General features: G+C 54.5%; 1 protein-coding gene across 4 annotated transcripts in view; it reads left to right on the top strand.

The window, feature by feature from the left end:
• The first annotated feature begins 325 nt into the window (after window positions 1-325).
• Window positions 326-21965, top strand: part of ARRB1 (arrestin beta 1) — a 75985-nt gene continuing 54345 nt past the window's right edge. For 2 of the 4 annotated variants that reach the window (XM_060605605.3, XM_060605601.3), the window contains exon 1: window positions 330-1004. In XM_060605605.3, the coding sequence (XP_060461588.1) occupies window positions 985-1004 (20 nt within the window). In that variant the 5' untranslated portion in view covers window positions 330-984. Of the gene's footprint in view, window positions 1005-21965 lie in introns of all 4 variants that reach the window. The other 2 variants (XM_060605600.3, XM_060605607.3) reach the window with 2 other exon arrangements.

Here is a 21965-nt window from a genome sequence, read left to right as displayed (position 1 = left end):
AAGCCATGAAGCTTGGTAGGGGCCTTTCCATTGTGCTAACCCGGCAAGGTCAGACTCCCAGTCCACAGCAGGCCAGCTCTAGGCTTCTTTCTTATCTCCTGTGCTCACTTCTTCCTCTTCCTGGGCAGCCACTGCCACCACCCCTGCTGGCCTCCGGTCCCCTCCCACCCTCATCAGTTCCCCAGCGTTGACTGCTGCCTCCTCCTGCCCCCTGGGCCCCTTCTTCCGGTCCCTGTTGGGTTGTTGGGTGTTATCTCTCCAGAAGGGCGGGGAGTTGGGGTGGGGGAGGGTGGAGCATAGCGCTAAGGTCGTTCCAGGCACCCGGGGTCTCCTACAGGCCCCCACCCCCACCCTACCAGGGGCGCCGCAGGGAGGGAGCTCTGCCTTGGGGTGGGCCGACCTTGGGCTTCCACCTTCCCGCACACACAAAGGCTGCCCCCGGCGTGCACGGGAGAGCGCTCCTGCACATAGACACAACTGCACAAAGACGTGCACACCGTTCCATCACACAAACACACTCCCTAATCGGCCGGCGCACACGGTCGTGCACACGCACCGGCACACTAGCGTGTCTACACGCGCACGTATAGACACCCCAGCGTGCACCCTCACGTACACCACACACACACACACACACACACACACACACACACACACACACACAGCTGGGCGCACGACCGTGCGGACCCCCAATGCCGACCTCGGGGCCCTGACGCGCCAGCCGCCCTGCCCTGGCGCGCGACGCAGGCACACGCAGACACACGCGCAGGCACACGCACCCTCCCGCACTGTTCCACGCCCCTGGCCGCGGCCCGGGCGCTGTGCGGCGCGGCGGGCGGGCCCGGGGCGGGGGCGGCGGCGGCCGGGAGAGCGGAGGAGGCGGAGCAGGGAGCCGGGAGCCGGCTGGCCCGCGCTCCTCCTGCCGGCCGGGGATTTTCCAGCCTGGGCGCTGTCGCCTCGGACCTCCTGCAGCCGCGGCGGACCATGGGCGACAAAGGGACGCGGTGAGTGCGGGCGGCGGCCCGGCCCGGTGCGCGTGGGGGGCGACCTGGGCGAGGGCACGGGCGGGGGTTCCTGTGGGTCACCCCGGGGAGCGCTGACGCCTGGCCCCGCGGCAAGCAGCTCTCCCGTGCCCGAGGTCTCCTGTGCGGTCGCTGGCGGGGCGGTGGGGCGGTGGGGCCCGTGGGGCCGTGGGGCCGTGGGCGGGGGTACCGAGAGGCGAGGACCCGGGGCCGCCCTATCTGGCTCGCGGCTTCTCGCCACGGACACACACTCACACACACTCACTCGCTGCCGACACCCAGCAGTGGCCAGCAGACGCAGAGACACAAGGGGGCAGGTTGGCACACAATGGCACACGCGCTCACATGGACACACGGACACACTCATCCGCGGGCACACTCACGCAGGCACACACACTGACATTCACTGCCACACACCGATCGCGTACACACTGTCACGCTCACTGGTACCCACTTGTGAACACATTCTTACTGACAGTCAGGTTGGCACATACAGGTCACGCTCCAACACATATCAATTCTACGCCTTCATCCTGGCACACGCATGTTGGCCTACACTGATACACACATACACTGTCCCTTGCACTCACTGTAATGAACACTCTCACTGAGGCGCACCCTCACGGACACGGACACTTGTGCTGGCACATGTCTCCCCAACACAGTGTTTGCAAGACCACCCCAGCCCCGACCCCCACAGAGACGTCAGGCTAATGCCTCCACAGACTGGTACCCCCTGGTCACAAGCCAGCAGGCCCTGGGGCTGCTGACACACACACTCCAGTCCCCACGTGGCAAGAAGTGGCACACACACATCACACGGGGTGGCAGGCCCCCCGGAGCCTGAGAAAAATGCATCCTGTCCACTCTGTTTCCTTTCCCTCTGACCTCTGGAGGCCTGGGGTGGCTGGCCAGGATCTCTTTCAGGCTGGGGTGGGAAGAGGGGTTCCTATCTTTGTAGGAGCTTGCCCTGGCTCAGAAAGGGAGAGGCTTTGCCTCTGAAATGGAAAACTGGGACCAAAAGGGGGAGGAGGCTGGGGTAGGGCAGCCCCTGGAGACAGCCCCTCCAGACCAAGACCAGCCCTGATCAGGCGCCCAGGTTTGTCACCCCATCTATATCCCTTCACTCTGTCCACTCCCTTAAGTGCTAGTAGAAGCTTCTCCCTCATCTCCCCCCCCCTTACCCCTCTTACACCCCCCTTTTTCATCTTTTTCTTTCTTTACCTTCTATCCTTGTACCCCACTTCTCCCTCTTCTCTTCCCTCTCTCCGCCCTCCCGGTCTCCTTGCCTTCAATAATTATTTATTGAGTGTCTGCCGTGTACTAGGCATAGTGCGGGGATCAAAGATGTGTACGACCTATTCCTACCCCAAAGGAGCAAATAGACTAGGAAGAAATGACCCCAGTGGTCATCACGTTTTGTTACCGCTACCAAGCAATTTCACACTGACTGTCATCTGGCCCTTTTTCCCGACGGCATGAGAAAGATCCTCCAGGGATTATTTCCATGTTTCAGAAGAAGAAACTGAGGCTTGGAAGTAATTTAGAAACTGCTTCCTAGCCATCCTCCTGACGGCTCTTCAAAGAGGTTAATTTTCTTCTTCCTGTTTTCCAGAAGAGGAACCAGAGTGTTAGAGGTTACCTGACTTGCTTAAGGCCGAGAGGCACCGGAAGCAGGGCAGAGGCTGGAGTCTACTTGGTCCATTTCTCTGTGGCCTGCCCTTGGGCCTTGCCAAGCCCTTCATGGGGTAAAGGCCAGAGTGGGGTGCCCTGCTGTATGTGTGGAGGCCCAGGCTGGTGGGGGAGGCTGCAGGAGATAGAGAGGTGTCTGCATTCACCTTGATGACTAGTCCTCATTGCAGCTGGCTGGCCGGTGCTGTGGCCCAGGTCTCTGTCCTCGGCAGGAGGATGTGTGCCTCTGTCTTCTGTGTCCACGTCCCCCAAAGCCAAGATCTTCCTCACCATTGAGGTTAGACTTTTCTCCCTGTGAGGGTTAGCAGCCCTGGGTCTTCTCCTTTATTCCTTGTATGCTGCTTCGCCATCAGGGTGACTCAGCCCCTCTTGGGCCCTGGTTTGCCTCTCTGTGATTAGAGGAGTGTCATTGCTCCCCTGCTGGCGTAGGTTGTCAGCGGGATGGGGACACCAGGAGCAGCCAGGTACCTGTTGGAGACCTTATCTTTGGGGTCAGGACCTTTTCCATGTCTCCCTCTGCTTGCCTCTAACTCATTGGGGGGACCTCGGGCAATTGTCTTCACCCTTCTGGACCTTAGTTTTCCTATCTGTAAATTGGAGCTGTCAATACTCAAAAAAATGTCAAGGCTCTCTTGAGTTTATGGAATTTGCTGGGCAGGGGAAGAGGTGCTGCCTGAAGCCTGGAGTCCAGGCTTGGCTAAACTCCACTCGGTGAATGGTGGCCCTGCTCCCTCCACCCCCTCCGCCCTCTCCCCCTCTCCCCAGTAGCCCCAGGAAGCCTCCCTCCCGCTTTCAGACAGGTTTCTTGAGTCATTTGGAAGAGAAGGGCAAACTCAGTAATGGGCTGTGCCTTGCCTTGTTCCAAAGGCCATGGGCTTTTACTTTGTCTCTGACCTAGAAGAAGAAACTGCAAATACCCAGGACTCTATCTAGATCAGGAGTCATGGCATCCATCTCTGTATCTGGGCTCACTCCCCATATGAAAGTGACAAAATTAGTCAGAAACTGTCACTGCCCCCTAGGAACTCCCAGGGTCAAGGAGACTCATCTGCCTGGATGGGATTAGTTACAAGGCAGATGTATGATGACTGCTCCAACAAGGTGCTCTGGGAGCAATCGTACATCCATTCAACAAATGTTGACTGAGTGTCAGGGGCTGGGGCTTCAGACAGAAATGGCCCCACTCTGTCCCCAAGGGACGTCGAGCAGAGCAGGTGATTATAATGCAGGGTGACATGTGCTGTGGCAGGCCTAAGGAGGAGTCCCCATGCCAGTCCCAGCAGGGGGCATGGTGAGGGAAGCTTTCCCAGGAACCAGGTGGCTTTGGAGCTACTGAACTTCACCTGGAAGGCCGAGGAGGCCCAGGTGGTGGCACTGGGGATGTCATTCCTGGCTGAGGGCAGAATGTGCGAAGCCTGGGAGGCATGAAGCAACGTGTACAGCCTGCGGGTTGGGCTGGCGATGATGGGTGAGCCTTAGAGATAAACACTGACTAGTCAGCCACAGCCTTGAATGTCAAGCTAAGGAGAGAGGATTTTCTCCTGAAGCGCGTGGTGATTCAGAGGGGGTTGTGAGGGGAGGGATGGGAGCAGATTTCCCTTCCAGAGGGATGTGGCAGGGGGTGGATGGCAGAAACAGGGAAACCCATGAGAAGGCTGAGGAGGAGCCTGGAAGAGGGAGGGATCTGAGCTAAGGTTGTGGAGAGGAAGCAGCTGAGAAATAAGAATAAGGAGGTGGTGTCCATTAGCCTGACTGCTTGGGTGTCTGATATGTCAGGAGACCTACATGCACGGTCTCATTTGGATCTCCCAGGGTTCCTGCTGCTGTAGGGACTGTTATTCCCTTTCACAGATGAGGAAAGAGACTAGGATGGATTAAGTAATCTGTCCCTTGCCGTGCAGCCGACAAGCTTCTGAACCCAGCCCTGTCTGTTCGCCGAGCCCTCTGCTGCACGGTGCTTTCACGCAGGGGGAGAGGGCTTGTCTGGCCCACGGTTGGCCTCCCCGCCTCCCCGGCAGCTCCATTCTCAAGTCGTGCATCCCTTCTGGTTCTTGCTGTTTCTCCTAACTCAACTGGCAACAGGATCAATCAGAGTTGGGCAACAGGTGGGACTTCCTGAGCCACAATGCGATGGAATGGAATTCTCTTTCCTACAGATGTTTATGAAGTTTTCTTCGCTGGAAGGGGAGGAGGGTGGGTGTGATGGGGACACGTAATCACCAGCTCTCTGAACCTTGGCTGTCATCTCTCTTGGCGGTTAAGCTCTGTGTGACCTATCTTGGCTGGAAGATGGGGAAGTCCTGTGGCTTTGGCCAGGGATGCTTCTGGGGCTGCTGGGAGTGGGAGGGTTGAGCCTGACTTACCATCTCTGGGCCCTGATTCTAGGCTGGCTTCTGGGCTTCTCCACGCTCTCCTCCGTCCAAGTTTGGGCATCCTTGCCCGAGGCTGAAGCTTTCCATTGCCATTGGTTCAGGGGGCTTATTACCCCTCGGGGCTGTGACAGTGGAAAAACAGCAGGGGTGGGGGGGTGGGGGGGAGTCAACACAACCCAAGTGGCCCCCTGGCCTTGGCCAAGCCATCTTCTGCTGCTTTCGCAGTGACCTTGCTGGGCCATCTATCACTCTGAGGCCTGCAGGGAGGGGGCAGCTTGGCAGGGAGCCAGACTGGAAGTTGAGGAAGACACCTTCTGCATGGATGGGTCAGGCTCCTGGGGTAGGGATGGAGGAGGGAGCTGGGGATTTGAAAGTCTTGGGTTTAGAAGTGGTGCAGGGAAGATGTATGGTGTGTGAAGAGAGGAGAATTAGGGATAGCTGGGGCCTTGGAGAGCACTGATGTCTGAGGGGGGAGAGGGGACGGACCTTGGGAGAGACTCGTGGGAGTTGGCTAGAAGGCAGTGGCTGGTGACTTGGGGACAGGGCTTTGGATGGGGTGAGGGCAAAGCTGGGCCACAGGGGCACAGGGGCACAGCAGAGGGGAGGACTCTGCTATTCCTCATGCTTGGAGCTGGGGTGGGCCTCTTGGAGGAAAGCCCTGGGCCCCAGGTGGTGGGAACCAGAGGTGTGGGAACCTGGGGGCTCAGGCTCAGCTGGGAGTGGGAGGGACATTGCAGAAATGTGAGCTGGTCACAGGGGAAGCTGTCCGTGCTGGCTCTTGGCATCTGATTCGGGCTGGGGGTCTTGGGGAAGCCTTCCCGGAGGAAGTGCACTCTGAGCAGGTCCTGGGGCATGGGGAAGGCCAGGCGATCTAGACAGAAAGTGCAGACCATGGGTGCAGGTGCAGTAGTGTATGGGGGTGTGGCCGCTAAGGGTCTTGGCAGCCCTGGTGAGTAGGCCTTGGGTGCTAGGGTGGGTGAGTTTCGTGGCACTCTCTCACAAATTTATTCATACCCCAGGTGTTTTTATTCCCCAGTTGGTGAGCTCCTTGTGGTTTGGGGCTATTTCTATTTTCTGTTTGCTGGCCCATTTTCCACCCCTGGATCTGATTCATTGGAGATGCCTGGCAAGGATTTGTTGACTGGACTGAACTCCTTCCTCCCTTCTTGCCTCTACTCTCAGCCCAGGGGCATCCTAAGGGCTAATATTAGGTCTTTTCCATTAGAGAATTCTAAGGATGAAAGCCATGTTTCCCACGTTAGACTAGGTTGGGGGAGGGGGGAGGAACAGTTTCCTCCATCCGATTGTGAAGTCCTTAGGGAAGGGGATGTACCATCCCTATCAGAATGGGGTTCCTGGGAGTGAAGCCGGTTTCTCCCCCATCAGACGGGCTTCTGCGGGAGGAAGCCCTGTCTCCCACGGAGGATGGGGCGTGTCTCCAGTGTGAGCCCTGGGATTAGAATAGATATTATCTCTGATGGTTTCAGGCACCCTCTCTCTTTCCTGTGAGCAGGATTCGTCCTGCCCCAGGAATGGCTTGAGTCCTAGTAGGGGGGTGTACAACAGTAGGGGGGTGGGGCAGGACAGGGTGGCTGCTTTTGAGAGGGGAACAAAGGAGTCTGTTGTCCCAGCCCCCTCCCTCCCTCCCCAAGGGGCCCTGGCAGGGTCATCTCTCTGGAGACGTCTCCTCCTTTCTGGGACTGGCCCCATCTTTAGCCCACTTTAGAGGAACTGCTTGTTCCTTCCCAGGAGACCTGGTGCCAGATGAGGCCAGGCTCCAGGGACTGGACCAGACAGGTCCTGGTGTTCTGTGTGACTGAAGTCACGACAGCGACTGAGTCTCTGCCTAGGGCTGGGCTGGGCCTAGCAGCTGATTCCAAGGGACCCCCCTCGTACCTGGAGAGGGATCTGTCTGTTGGTCTAAAGAGCGTGGAGCAAGGTGGGGTGCTGTGGCTGATGTCAGGCCAGCAGGAGACACGCTCCTCACTCAGGGTCTGAGCGTTCAGTCGCGGGACAGGGTGCAGCCTCTCTCCAGAGCGTATGCAGAGGTCCAGAAACTGAACCGATACAGACCTGGATGAGACTGAAGATCTCTCCCATAGTGGCCATGGGCCTCTGGCCCCACAGAGGGTCCTCCTGGTTGTTTTGCACCTTTACCCGCCCCCCCCCTTCCAGTACCATTAGTGGGCAGGCACGGGGTGGGGGCAGGAGTGGGGAGTGGACAGCTGGGATGTACCATCTCAGGAGGGTCCCAGAGGTATGCTCTAATGCTTAATCATTGCTGTGTGACCTTGGGCACTACGTTCACCCTCTCTGGATCTTGATATCCCTTGGAAGTCAAATCAGCCATGATGGGCAAGGAGGTAACTCTCCTTGAGTTACTCCTTTCCTGTGTTCTGCTAGTGAGTGTAGGGGTGACCTTTCTTCCAGGGGGTGCCAGAAGTGGGGGACTGGGCAAAGCTCACGCCTCTGTCATAGGCCAGTGAGACTGAGACTTCAGGGGAGTTGGGTCTGGGTGGCTGTGGGTTGTGCCTTCAGCCTGATTAGCATAGATTGATTAGCATAATAGTGGGTAGCCTTTAGGAAGAACCAGGGTTCCTGGGTTCAAGCGCCTGCCCCCGCCACCCCCCCCCCCCCAGCCACTTACTAACTCTGTGGCTTCCCCTATTATTTAACCCTTTCTTTGCTGTAGCAGAATGGGGTGCTCTGCACAATGGGGTGGTGATAGTGCCTGCACCAGGTTGTCTGGTGGATTAAATGAATTAAAATAGGTAAAGCTCAGAGACAAGTCTCCTGATGCAAGGGCAGTGTTATTTGAGGTTAGCTCTTAGCTGACCTCTCACTGGGTCTGCCTCCCGGGCTGTGAACTCCCCCAGGGAGGGACCCTGTTTGACTCACCCTGGAGGCCTCAAAGGTCTCAGCACAAGCCTGTTTTGTCATTGGCCCTTAGTACACAGGTGGTGACCTGACCCAACACAGTGCTCTTCCTGTCTGTCCTTCAAGGCCTGGATCATATATGGCCTCCTCCTTCAGGAAGCCCTCACCGATTTCCAAGTGCTTTGTGACTTTTTTTTTGTTTTTGTTTTTTTGCCATTCTCTCTCTCTCTCTCTCATTCTTGGCATCGATCCCCTCCCTCCCACCCCCCATGGGTCCTGTTTATTTACACACTTGTGATGTCCTCTGTGTGAGACCAAGGACACCTGCCCTGTGTGTCTGTTGTCCCTGTTCCTGTGCAGACCTGGCATGGCACCGAACTCCATAAATATTTGCTCAGTGAAGGAGGCCGAATGTAGGCATTTCACTGGGAAAAGATATACTTGGGGGTGGGGGGTGGGCAATGTGGTTGATGAGGACAATGGGACATCTTTGCTGGTTTTGAAATGTCTACAAGTGACTTTGTGTGTTTGTGACCCAAAGGGCGGAGGTCAGTGGATGAGCAGCTTTACCTTGCTAGGTGAATGTGCTTTCTGGTAACCAGAGCTATCTGGCACGGGGATCGGTGGCTCATTCCAGCCTTCCTGCTTTTGCTTCTGCTGCTTTCCCCATTTAGAATGCCATCCTCGCTTCTCACGGCTTGTCCAAATCCTGCTTCCTCAATAAGTGCCCTGGCCACGAAGCCATCCCTTCCTGGCCCCCAGAGTGTGGCATCCGTTCATCATTCCCATCCTCAGACATTTCCTGAGCCTTCCTGGGTCTGGACTGTGGCATGGGTGAGTACGGAGTCTCTCTTTAGGATGGACATCTAGATCTAGCTACAGTATATCCAGTGTGGTTTGACCTGGCCTGAGGCAGGGACCATGGCTTCTGATGACCCACCAGGGATCAAGGAGCTCTTTATGCAGCTGGAGAGATCTACCCATTGGCTTCCCACTGGGCAAGTACTCAGAACCCACCTAATTACTGGGGACAAGCTTCTGGGCACTGGATCCAGCAGGCTGTGGTCATAATCAGCTAATTAAACCACCCAAGAATTGCTCATTGGCCCTGAGGAGGGGAAGGAAGGAGGGGGGGTGGGTAGGGAGGCTCAGAAGAGCATGAGAAGGCGAGGGATGCTGTGAAGGAGGCTTCAGACACTGGGCCTGCAAGGAGAGCTGCGAAAAGAAAGCAGGAGGTGGGGAGAGAGGGTGGGGGAACAGGGAGAGAGGCAGACACACAGACAGATGAGAGAGAGTGCTATCTGGGGACAGCACCCAAGTGAGATAAATCAAGGACAGGGGCTCTGACGTTGGATACAGGGACCCCACTTCTTCACCATCCCTCTGATACCATGGATAAGCTGCTTTTCCTCTTTGGGCCTCAGTTTCTCCATGTGTCAAGCAGGAAGGAGAAAGGGCTTTGGCCTAGGAGGTCTGTAGGGTGCTTTCCTTCTCGGTTCTGCAGCCAGAACAGGAGAGAGCATAGAGGGCAGGCTGTGCTCTGTGCTTGATAGCTTGGCCGCTTGCAGCCCTGTCTTCTAGAAGGGGCAGGCAGTGTGTGGGTGTCTTCCAGCCTGAGATTGAGTGCCTGTAGCTTCATCAGGATGGAAGACTATTGGCAACAGGAAAGCCCTCGGCCTCTGTCATGCTCTTGTCCCTGTCCTCATGACTGTCCTGTGGTTCCCAAACTAGTGTCCTCAGCAAGTGACCAGTGAAGGCCGCACAGTGTCTCTCAACAGCCTAGGCCTTTCCCAAATAGCATCCCCTAAAGGTAGAGCCATGGGGTCAAGTCACACAGACTCGGCTTTGCTGTCCAGCAATATCGCACACTACCTACGTGACTGTGGGTAAGGGTCTTAAACTCTCTGGGCTTCAGTGTTCTCCTTTGTGAAATAGGTGTGATAATATCACCTATTGCATGTGGTTGCTGTGGCTGAGAGGGTCAGGATTCAATGAAGTCGTTGCTATCATTCAAGACCAGGAGTGGATCTCTGCTGTCCTCTGTGCTCCCCTCTCTCCCACATCCCCTCCCTTCTCCTGTCCTGAACAGCGCTGTGCACATCGCTGACTATGCGGAGGTGGGGGGTTGCACTGGGCCCGAGAAGAAGTTCAGATGACTTCGCGAAAGGGAAGTGAGATTGCCCAGGGCCGGGGAGGGGCAGAGCAGCGTGGTGCTGGGGCAGCCTGAGCGTCCCCACCTTTTGGCCCCTCGCTCTTGCAGATTCTGTAGGAGGAAGCAGGGAGAATTTGGGGGGCAGGAAGCGGGGGGCAGGGGTGGGCCTCGTGGAGAGCCCCAGGCCTCTCTCCCTTACCCCATGCGCCCAGGTGCAGCGGTGGAGTCTAGAGTCAGGTTTTCTAGCAGGGAAGCCAGCAGGCCACTGTTTCACACATTCAGACAACAACACCCCTAGCAGGGGTGCCTGCTTGGAGCTGAGGCGCTTGGAAAGCAGCGCCTGCCTAGGAGGTCTGCTGAGGTCTGGAGGAGAGACAGCAAAGGAGGGAAGAAAGCCGCCTCCCCCTCCCCCAGCCTCTCCCTGCAACGCTAGGCTATGACAGACAAGCTAGGGCCTCTGACTCCAAGGAAGCTGGTTACATAACACAGCCCAACTCCCTGCTTCCTTCTTTCATTCCTCCCCAGAGGGGCCCAGGAGGAGGCAGGCGCTGCTTTGCTCAGGATTCCTGGGCCTGAGAGGTCAATGTGACCATCCCCTGCCTGGCTGGGTGGTACGTGCCTGCCCACACCATTTCGGGAGGAGGGCCGTGTGTACGGCCTTAGTGTGGGCCGTGGCCACTGAGGTTGGCTCTGTGTATCACCACCGCCCCCCCCCTCCCACATTCCTGGGAGCAAAGCCGCAAAGGGGAGAAGCCTCATTAGAGGAATAGGCCGAGTCCTGAGATAATTTGCGTGTGAAGTGCCCCCAGAGGGGACCTGGCCTCTCTGCAGCCAGAAGAACAAATAGCAGCTTTTGGTCTGCTCCACTGGGTTCCACAGACATTTCTTGAGCACTCAACCTCCACTCAAGGCATGTCCCCAAGCTGCCTGGCCCACCCCAGTGGCCTGCCTGCCTCTCCTGGTGGGAGGCTGATTTAGGGAGCAGCTCTGCTCCTGTCTCCCACCGAAGACCCTTTCTCAGAAGCTGGGGCCTAGCCCTCCTGGGTTTGGGGTGGCAGGGAACTTCATGATAGAGAACACCGTGGGGGTTCCTCTGGGCTGGGCCTTTTCAGGCTTGGCTTATTTCTTTCACCCCCCCGCCTCCCGAGGAGGTACCTGTGGACAAATTCTGAGTATCTGCCACATTGCAGGCCCTGAGCCGGGTACCGGAGGCGTGAGGATGAAACAGGCGAGTCTCAGCACTGGTGCAGCTCCTGTCTTCTAGGGGAGAGGAAATAGATCATCACAGCACACTGTAAGAAGGGGGTGACGTGGATTAGTTTCTATCGGGGGCAGAGCGAGCCCGGTGGTTAAGGGTCAGAGGCGGCTCCTCGGAAGGGGGGCACCGGAGCAGGCTTTGGATGGTGAGGTAGAAGCGAGCCAGAGGCGTATCTGTGATGGCGGTTTTCAGCCAGGACTGACTTCCTTCGTCAGATACATGAGAACCCTCTATGTACCAGGCACGGTGTCAGACACTCACTTCCTCTGCTGTCGGTTAGGGGTGTCCTGGGGCTGCAGACTGCTTGAGGACACAAAATCTCGGGTGAAAGTCCACGTTCTGTTACATGGCATCACTGTGAGTGGGCCTGGACAGAAGAAACGGGACGGACATAGGAGGAGACACCAGGTCCGGCCACGAGGGTCTGCCCAGGTCTCTTCTGGTGGAAGGCCACTGGAGCAAAGGCTTTCCTCCGGTGGAGGAAACCCGGCAGAGAGGGTCTGATGACTTCCCAGATAAGCGGTGGCCGTGAAATAGGAAACCGTGTCATCATCTGAGAAACAGCTCTAGGCTCTGGGGCTGTGGGGTGGCGGTGGAGGTGGGGACACCTCTGAGCTCTGAGTGACGGCTGTTTCTGGGAACATGGAGGCCAGAGGCCAGTGGCTGCCTGGTGGAGAGAAGCGGTGGGCTGGGGGTTCTCACCTCCCCTCTACCAATAGCTTTGGGTGTCACGTCTCCTCTACCAAGAGCTTTGTGAAAAGCTACCAATAGCTTTTCAGCCTCTGGGCATAAAGTTTCCATTCTTTCTCTGTTGTATCTGTGCTAATGAAAGCAGCTAGCACATTAGCAGGATGATTTTATTATGGGTCTTTATTGCCCCAGGGCTGTGGAAGAAACCTGGAAGCATTTTTAAGCTCAGTAATGAGAACTTTTTCTTTGCAAGGGATTTTTTTTTAATATCCTAAAAATGACAAAGATGATCACATGGCATAATGGAGTGGTTAATATGCACATATTCATTTCTCATTTAGAGGGCTGACTTCAGCAGCAAGGCACTCAGTATGCACACTTGAAACAATCTGGTCATCTCTGATGTTCACTATTTTGCAGTCAGTTTTGCCCTCCTGCTCCCCCAGAAGAGGTAAAGTTTTTTGGTAAGGAAAACTTTCAGGGGCGCCTGGGTGGCTCAGTCGGTTAAGCGTCTGACTCCTGGTTTTGGTGCAGGTCATGATCTCACACTTCGTGGGATCGAGCCCCATGTCCGGACTCTGCCTGGGAGTGCGGAACCTGCTTGGGATTCTCTCTCTCCCTCTCTCTCTGCCCCTTCCCTGCTTGAGCGCACGCTCTCTCTCTCTCTCAAAATAAACATCAAAAAGAAATAAAAATAAAAAAAGAACTTTCAAACAAAGAACCATGACTCAGTCTCAGATTGAGTCCTGTCCCAGGCCACACAGCAACCTGGCTCCCTCAAGCCTCAGTTTCTGTTGGAGTGTTTGGGGACAGGGGTGTGCCAAGCTCCATGGAGAAGAGAAACACCAACCCTAACCTTCAGGACACCCAACCAGATGCTGACGGATACGTGCCCCTATCACTGAAGTGCCTTTCTTCTCCCCATTCCACTGCCACTGGCCCAGGCCAAGCCCCGCTTCTGGCCTGGACTGTTACACTAGTCTTCTGACTGCTGTCCCTTTGCTCAGTCTAGACGCCCCCCAAACCCTCCTCTTATTCTGAAATTCATATCTGACTCTGTTTCCCCCCCACCCCCCGGCTTAAAAACTGGCCAGTTTTGGGGTGCTCAGTCAGTTAAACGTCCGACTTCAGCTCAGGTCATGATCTCAAAGCTTGTTAGTTTGAGCCCCACATCAGGCTCTCTGCTCTCAGCGCACAGCCTCCTTCAGATCCTCTGTCTCCCTCTCTATCTGCCCCTTCCCTGCTCACACACACACTCTCTCTCTCAAAAATAAATAAACATAAAAAAAAACAACTGGGGAGCACCTGGGTGGCTCAGTCAGTTAAGGGTCCAACTCTTGATTTCGGCTTAGGTCATGATCTCAGGTTTGTGAGTTTGAGCCATACGTCAGGCTCCCCACTGGCAGTGCAGAGCCTGCTTAAGACTCTGTCTCCCTTTCTTTCTCTGCCCCTCCCCTGCTCGCTCTCTACCTCTCTTTCTCAAAATAAATAAATAAATAAAACAAACATTAAAAAAAAAACCTGGGGGCGCCTGGGTGGCTCAGTCGGTTAAGCGTCCAACTTCGGCTCAGGTCATGATCTCGCGGTCCGTGAGTTCGAGCCCTGCGTCAGGCTCTGGGCTGATGGCTCAGAGCCTGGAGCCTGTTCCAGATTCTGTGTCTCCCTCTCTCTGCCCCTCCCCCGTTCATGCTCTGTCTCTCTCTGTCTCAAAAATAAATAAACGTTAAAAAAAAATTAAAAAACAAAAACAAAAACAAAACAACAAAACCTGGCTTGTTTCTGTAGGATAGTCCACATTCGTGGGGTGCAGGGTGGGGTGCATTGGGGGGCCTTTCATGATCTTTGCCAAACTTCCTTCCAGTGCTCCTGTCTCAGCTCTCCCCACCACACAGCAAACACTCTGGCTGCACTGACTTTTTTTTTGGATGTTCCTCCACAGTCTTCACACTTTATCCACACTGTGCCTTTGTTCAAGCTGGTCTCTGTCTGGAATACCTTCTTCCTCTGACGATATCTCCCTTATATTTTCAGGTTGAATTTAACCTCAGTGCAGTTCAGTTGATCTGTTGTACGGAGCACCTACTGTACACTTAGGCATGACTCCTTCCCTTGACTTGGTGCTCCCTGCCCAGGCAATCAGTGCCCTCTTCCGTGCTCCCTTGCACCATGATGCATGGTGGCTCATTGATGCATGGTGGCATCATTCCATGATGGCTCATTGCATCATCATGGTTAGCTGCTGACATGTCAGTTTCCCATGTTAGAGTGCAGACAAGTGTTTGGTACCTCTTGGACCCTCAGTTCCTGATAGGGCTGGCCCAGCCAGGTGAGGCCTAGGTTTATAGAAGTGAATTGAAGCAAGAATACAAGCACCACATGCATATTTGCACACACACGCCCATGTGTGCATGCACATGTGCACACACATACACACACTTGTGATACACGTGGCTGTTGTACTCAAATAAGGTAGGGCCAGAATTAGGTGGGGGTGTGAGTCACTTAAGATTCCCTGGAGGGAGGTGCCTGGGTGGCTCAGTCAGTTCAGCGTCTGACTTCGGCTCAGGTATGATCTTGTGGTTCATGAGTTTGAGCCTGCATTGGGCTCTGTGCTGACAGCTCAGAGGCTGGAGCCTGCTTCGGATTCTGTGTCTTCTTTTCTCTCTGCCCCTCCCCTGCTCGTGTTCTTGTCTCTCTCAAAAATAAATAAAAATATTTTTTAAAAAATTAAAAAAAAAATTCCCTGGAGGAAGTGAGCCCTGAGCTGCTGACCCAAAAGAGAAGCACTCTTTCCCTCTTCTCACTTCCTTCCTGGCCCTGCTGCTGAAAGAAAACAGCTGACACTGGCTATGAAAAGGGAAATATATGTATTTTGAATTGGGGGTTGGGATCTCCTAGCCTGAAGGTGATTAAATCAGGCGCGTGCTTCCCTCCCTTCCTGCCCTGCCCTCCCTCCCCCTCTCCCTCCCTCCCCTTAGTCCCTCCCCTTCCTCCCTCCTTTCCTTTCCTGTCTCCTTTATCTCCTCCCTCCGGTCTCTCTCCCCCATTCCTCCCCTCTGTCCTCCCTTCCTCCCCTCCCTGCCTACTCCCTCCCCTCCCTCCCTCTCTCCCTCCCTTCCTTCCACACACATTTTCTGAACCTCTAGGACATGCCAAATACTGGGGGCTACAAAATTGATTAAATAAAACATATCTTTATATTTTTCTGTCTTCTTAATGTTCATGCTGGAACAAACCTGCCCTTTCTTTTATCTGTCTCAATGGATCAGAGTTCAAGTCTTGGCATGTCACTGATAGCTCTGTAACTCTGGGCAAGTCAGGTCACTTTTCTGAGCCTCAGTTGTCTTATGTATACCATGGAGATGACAATACCTTCCTCCTAAGAGTGCAGTTGATAATGTGCGTGAGGTGCTAAGCAGGTGCCTTTGATAGTTCTTCATTGAGTGAGAGCCACTCTCCAACTGGAAGCTTCCCGAGGGCAGTGACCACGTCCAGTGTGTCCTCAGTGGCCAGCACAGGGCCAGGCACACAGTAACAGTACATCAGCGTGATCTGTTATCCCAGTTTTCCTGGGACTGTCTCAGTCCCACATCTTGGGAAACACCTTGGTCCTGGGTGAATGGGGACAGTGGGTCGCCCTACACTACGTTCTCCATGAGGGTTTGTAGAATGGATATAGGAGTGAATGAATCATGAAGGAAGGACCAAGGTAGGACTAGGGCAGGCAAGAGCAAGCACTGGGCAGCTGGTTTGTCAGGTGAGAGGTGGTCCTGTGAAGGGACTAGAAGACCTGGCAGGTGCAAGGTGGGAGGTGGGCATGGCGCCCTCTGCTGCGTGGCAGCATGAAAAAAGACACAGGTCCTGAGTCTGTGAGGCTATTGCCTTCGAGCAGGTTTCAGGCTTCCAGGGCCTATGCACTCTTCCTCTGACACAGCCAGAGAGAGGAAGGCAATTGCCGATCCACTTTTGCTAGAAAGGCCTGTGAGAAGCCACCAGCTGCTCCTCTGCTTTGGAAGTGGGAGGCCTCATGTTCCTCACTCAGCCCACTGTGATCCAGCCTGTCTGCCTTCTGAGCTAGCCACTCCAGACTGCGAAGAGACTGCACAGAGGTCTGGGCTGGGGGATGGGAGAGCAGGACTGCAGCCCCATTCTCAGGTCCTGGCCCAGAGACCGAGCTAGGCCTCAGTTCCCCACCTGTTGCCTGGGGATCAGCCCTTCCTGCCAGCGTGTCTGTGAGTTGTGACTTGTGGAAGGCCCCTTGGCACGTCTAGCACAGCATAGGTTCAGTGAGTGCCATTTGTTGTCCCTTTTTGTAAGTGGGAACAATAAAACTGGCTCTGCATACCTCCCAGGGCTGATGTGGGGGCCAAATGGGATGTGGGATGCGGGAACACTTGATAATCAGTGTTGTATCCTTTGAATATTTGGGGATGGGGCTCTTGCCAAGGCTGTTCCTGCTGGCCTGGGGTTCCAGGCACAGGTGGGGGATGACCCTGCCCACCCGGGCATAGAAGATCCTCCTGGCGATGTGCTCCAGGATCACAAAGAAAGCCAGCGGTGCTATCCGTGTGAGCGTACGTACTCTGTGGGTTGGCCCTGTGCTCAGATGATCTCCGCTTCTTCTGAAAGCATGGCAAGAGGGAGACAGACAGACAGACGTGGCCCAATTGCAGGGAGGTTTTAGTAGCAGCAGGACGCGTGACAAGAAGAAGGAATGTCCTCCGGAGCCTCCTCTGTCTGCTGGGCTGGAGGCAGGGCCTTTGTGAAGGCGGGTGGTGTTCGGATCGCCTCTGGGCCCTTCCTCCAGCCCAGAGGCGGGTTCACCATGAGGCTGGTGCAGCTTCAGCTTCAGGCCCTTTGTGCTCCAGGGCCCGGTCCAAGGCCTAGCGCTGTCCACGTGCTTGGACGCTTTGTGAAAGGCGCCAAAGGAAGACATTTTTGTACTCTTCTCCTTCTCCTTCTCCTTCTCCTTCTCCTCCTTCTCCTTCTCCTTCTCCTTCTCCTTCTCCTTCTCCTTCTCCTTCTCCTTCTCCTTCTCCTTCTCCTTCTCCTTTTTTAAGAGGAGGATGAGATGAGCTCATCCAAGACTGGATCTGCCCCTGCTCAGGCCAGGTGGTCCTTTGTGCCAGGATGTGGGTGCCGCGTCCCTACGTGTGCTCAGAGCAGTCTCACCCCACGCGTGTGGACCTGGTCATCAGTTAGAGTCCTCACTGCTGAGGCAGGACCTGAAAGTCTCCCAGAGGGGAGCTGGTTCTGGGACAGGCCCAACTGCGGATCCTACTTGCTATGTAAAGAAGAGCCTGGAAAGGTCCTTCTGCCCTCAGTCTTCCTCATCTGCAACATGGACACAATACCTACCTGAAAAGGCTGTGGAAAGGTTTAAACAATGTACCCCAGATGAAACAGCCTGGTACAGCCCCAGGCTTGTCATGCGGGAGCTCAGTAAATGGTGGTGGAAGCTGGATGGAGATGGGTAGGGGTGCGGTGGGGAGGGTTAGGGCGCTGGGGGTGGGGTCGGGGGCATTGGGGTGGAGCCAGTCCACTGCCTGTCAAATTCACCTGCACCCTGCTGTGCCTCTTGCTGGGTGCTGGGGACATGAGCTGCTGGGGTGGGGTGGTGGTGGTCAGATGAGCTAAGACGTTGGAAAGTGTTTATAAGCTGTGAAATACAGTTCCCTGGGAAGGAACAGTTGTAAACTGAGTGGCCTTTTTGTGGGAGAGGTCAGAATAGAAGTCTGCTTCTGGGGGGGGAGGGGGGGAGGGAGGGGGGTTGGGTGGGAGGTAACCAGCCTGACTGGTTTTGTTGGAAAGCTCTGCTGCCCTGGCAGGCAAACTGACCTTTCTGGCTTAGGAAGGAAACCCGGCCAGCAGGGTGCGCTGTTTCCCACGTCCTCCACCCTCGCGCCGAGGTGGGGAGAGGTGAAGGGAGCTTACTGGTGGTTGCCTCGTCCCTCCCAACTTCGGTGCCCCCTTCAGAGAGGGAGGAGCAGTGGGGGTGGGGAGAAAAGAACATAGGCTTTGGTGTAAGGCCAGGTTTCAAACACTACCACTACTGCTTATGTCTGTGTGCTTGCGACAGTAGTGTAATCTTGCTGCACCTCGGTTTTCTCATCTTTAAAATGGGTGTGATAATATTCTCTCCCCCTGCCCGGATTGTTGGAAGGCCTAAATGAGATAATGTAGGGCTTAGCACAGTGCCTGGCACATAGTATCGTGCTCAATAAATACTGATTATCCCTCTGTCTTGCCCCATGACCCTCATCAACCTGTCTTGCATTCTGTTCCTTTACCCATGTGTGCATACCCTCAGTTGGATTGGGCTCCCTGGTAGAGAAGGTCATGCTTTATTCACCCATCATTACACCCCCAGCCCTGACACAGTGTCTTCAAGACTCCCTGAACTGCTTGGCGACAAGCTCCATTGGCTCAAGGAGAAGAGCGCGAAGTTTTAGCCAGAAACTCACTTATTGCACACCTACTACGTGTTTCTGCTGGAGGCATACTGGGTGGTCTCTTCCCCTCAGAGCTTGAATGGCCACTTGTAATTTGCTATCACCCTCTGTTACAGTGACTTTCTTTTCTTTCCTTCTGGTCCCAGTACCTGGCACGGGGGATTCACATACATTTTTGTTGAATGAATGACTGCCTTCCCCCCCACTATTCTGAAAGCAGGCTTGGTGTCCCTTCCAGCCCAGCCACTTTCTAGCTGGGGCAAGTCACCCTGCCTCTTTCAGCTTCAGTTTCCTCCCCTTTAAAATGGGGAGGGGCGCCTGGGTGGCATAATCGGTTGAGCGTCTGACTCTTGGTTTCTGCTCAGGTCATGATGTCACCGTTCTGAGTTCGAGCCCCACGTCAGGCTCTGTGCTTGGGATCCTTTCTCTCCTCTCTCTGCCCCTCCCCTTCTCCCTCTCTTTCTTGCAATAAATAAATAAACCTAAAAAATAAATAAATAAAATGGAGAAAATAGTGGTACCAAATAATCAGGGGCTCAACCGTGCCTAGGACAAGGTAAGCACCCAATAATGGCAGCTGCTGTTTTTCAAATGATCTCCAGGGGTCTTCCTCTTCTGGTTGGGAGAATATTCCATTCCTGCAGACCCTCTCTGCTGGCCTCACAAAGGATTTGGAGCTCTGTGCAAACTGTTTATGTTTCCCCGGCAGAGTTTATTACCCAGCCGGGCCTACTGCAATTAATTACAGGCAGAGCAAATAACTTGTCCCTGGGAGGCTGGGCTTGGCATAAACATTTACATCCAGCCAGGGGCCAGCTCAGGGGCTTGGCTCTTTCCTCCAGCCTTTAGAACACAGAGAGATCAGGGGATCAGAGATCAGAGGTGTGGGATGGGGTGGGGTGCCAGAGAGAAACAGCTTTCCTTCAACTGCTTTTCCTGGACTGTTCCTTAGCCCTTGAGGTGCTGGGCGAATGCTTTCTCTTTTCATCCTCCTCATTACCCACAAGCCGACTCCCTGTTTGCAGATGGAGAAATCGAGGCTCAGCGAAATGAAGCAGTCTGTTTAAAGCCACACAGCTCACAGGGGAGGCAGGAGCTGAAGGTTCACGTGGCAGCTGTGTAGAAAAACAGACTGGAAAAGAGAGGCCAGAAGTTGGGAAATCACCAAGGGATTGTTTGTTCGTGCGTTCACTCATTCATGCACTCGTCCATTCACTACATAGTTGTCAGGCCCCTGTCCTGTGTGAAGGGGGCCTAAGGAGGCAGTGGTGACTATGAGTCACTGGGCTGAGTCCAGATTGTCTCCACATTGAATGCCAGAGACTCCCTCAGGATGGTCCCATTAACAGGCAAATGTGTGGCAGAGGCGGTTTCTTGGAGGGCCAGGCAGGAGATGGCCTCTCTGGGTGTCTACTGTTCATAGCCACACCGTCTTACACAGAGAGGTGGCCTGAGGGGAAGTTGTCAAAACGAAGGGCTGTCTGAAGTCAACTCACTCCTCCCAACCTAGAATCTGGAATTCTAGATTTCCAAGCCCCTACCTCTGTGCAGAGAAGGCTCAGACGAGGTTTGGCTCAAAGTTACAGCAGGGACGCATAGTGGGCATTCCTGGCAAAGGACTTTTTCTCGTGCATTTATGTCTGAGAGGTGAAATGACAGATTGGCAGGGCAGACCCTCATGGCTGTCCTGATCCACAGCTCCTCCCCACTCCATGCTGTGAGTCCTGTGTTTTCTGGAGGCCCTTCCAGCTAGCAATTCCTGTTCTGCTCGACAGTCTCGCTGTGAAGCACTCTAGAACATTCTGCTAGGGGCCATCTTCCTTCTCTCCAGGGTAGAAAGCTAAGACCCAGGGGGGAAGGAGCAGGGTCCTCCTGCCCCTGTACTCATTTTGGACATGGTGTGCCTGGATCCTGGGACCTCTGGGCTGGGCAGGAGCCCATCCCTACAGCTTCAGGCCCTGGTGGACCCTGGGGCCTAGCCTGAATCATCCACTCTGGGTGGTCAGCACCTGGCCCGGAGCCTGGCATGTGCCTGGCACTGATGCCCAGGAAAAGTGTGACTTGCAGGGCGAGTGAGTGGCTGGTGGGAGACGAGGAAACTCTAGGGAAGAGCACCTAGTTTGGCAGGCCGGGGCTTCCAATGCAAATCACCGGTCTACCACGTATGAACATCAGTGTTGCTTCTAGAAGCGAGATGGAACAATAGTCCTCACCCGCAGAGTCATGGTGGGGTCAAAAGGCAGCAGAAAGTGGAAACAGATGGTCCAAATATGCATCAGTGGATGAAGGGCTAAACCACCTGTGGTCTGTCCAAACCATAGAATAGTATTGAGTCATAAAAAGGAATCACATACTGATACATGCTACAGCATGGACAAGCCCTGAAAACATCGTTCTAAGCGAAAGAAGCCAGTCACAAAGGTCACGTGTGTATGAATCCATTTATATGAACTGTCCAGGACAGATCCATCCGTAGACACAGAGAGCCGACCTCGGTAGTTGCCAGGGGAAGGGGGAGAGGAGGATGGGGAGAAGAAACTACTTACGGGTGAAGCATTTTACTGTGGAGGGATGGAAATGTTTTGGAAATAGAGGAGGAAGTTTTGCATGCTGTGAATGCACTAAATGCCGCTAATTGTTGACTTTGGCATGGTACATTTTATATTATGTGAATTTCACCTCAATGAATTATATTTTTTTAGTTGCTAAGAAGACAAGGCAGCATCGGTTAGGAGGGGATGCTGGAGGTGAGACAGGGGTGTGGGGGCGAGACTACTGCAGAAAGGATGGTGTGGGATTGAACGCCGTGACAGGTGCAGGTGTCCAGTGGGAAGCAGTATGGCGGACCGGTTAGGACCAAGGGTTCTAGAATAAGACTGACAGGATTCAAAGCTATGTGGCCTTGGGCAGGTTGTTTAACCCCTCTTTGTTTCATTTTCTCATCTGTGAGATGGGAATAATGAAGTTCGTATTATGGGGATCTTCATCTTTTATTATGGAAATTGTAAAATTTTCCGGAGCATTAAATGAGTTAATATTTGTAAAGTGCTTAGAATAGCACTTGGCACAAAGTAAGTACTGCGTGAATGCTAACTGCTGTTATTATGGCCCATTCACATTTTTATCTATGTGCTCGTTACTGAGCACCAGGCCTAGGCTGTTCTCCGAGGCTGGGGCCGTGAGCCGGACCCAGGGCCTGTTCTCTGGAGCGCCGTCTCATCTTGGTGCAGGAATCAAGCCTCCTCCCACGCTGCTTGCAGCTCCAGCTGTTAATGAAATCACCTCACCTCCTGCTTTTCAGAGCTGCCTGAGTGGGCACTGTTTCCCCTATAGGACCTGGCAGGCCTCCTTCATGGCTTTTGAAAACACCCAGGTCTTGGGGGCTGGTGCCTTGGGCTCTCGGGAACCTTAGTAAGGCTATTGTTTGCCTGCTTGTCATGGAAGAAGTCA

This window comes from Panthera onca, chromosome D1 (genome assembly GCF_046562875.1).
Source record: "Panthera onca isolate mPanOnc1 chromosome D1, mPanOnc1 haplotype 2, whole genome shotgun sequence".
NCBI classification, from domain to species: domain Eukaryota; kingdom Metazoa; phylum Chordata; class Mammalia; order Carnivora; family Felidae; genus Panthera; species Panthera onca.
Note: the sequence above shows the minus strand (reverse complement) of the source record. Positions and strands in the feature narration are given on the sequence as shown.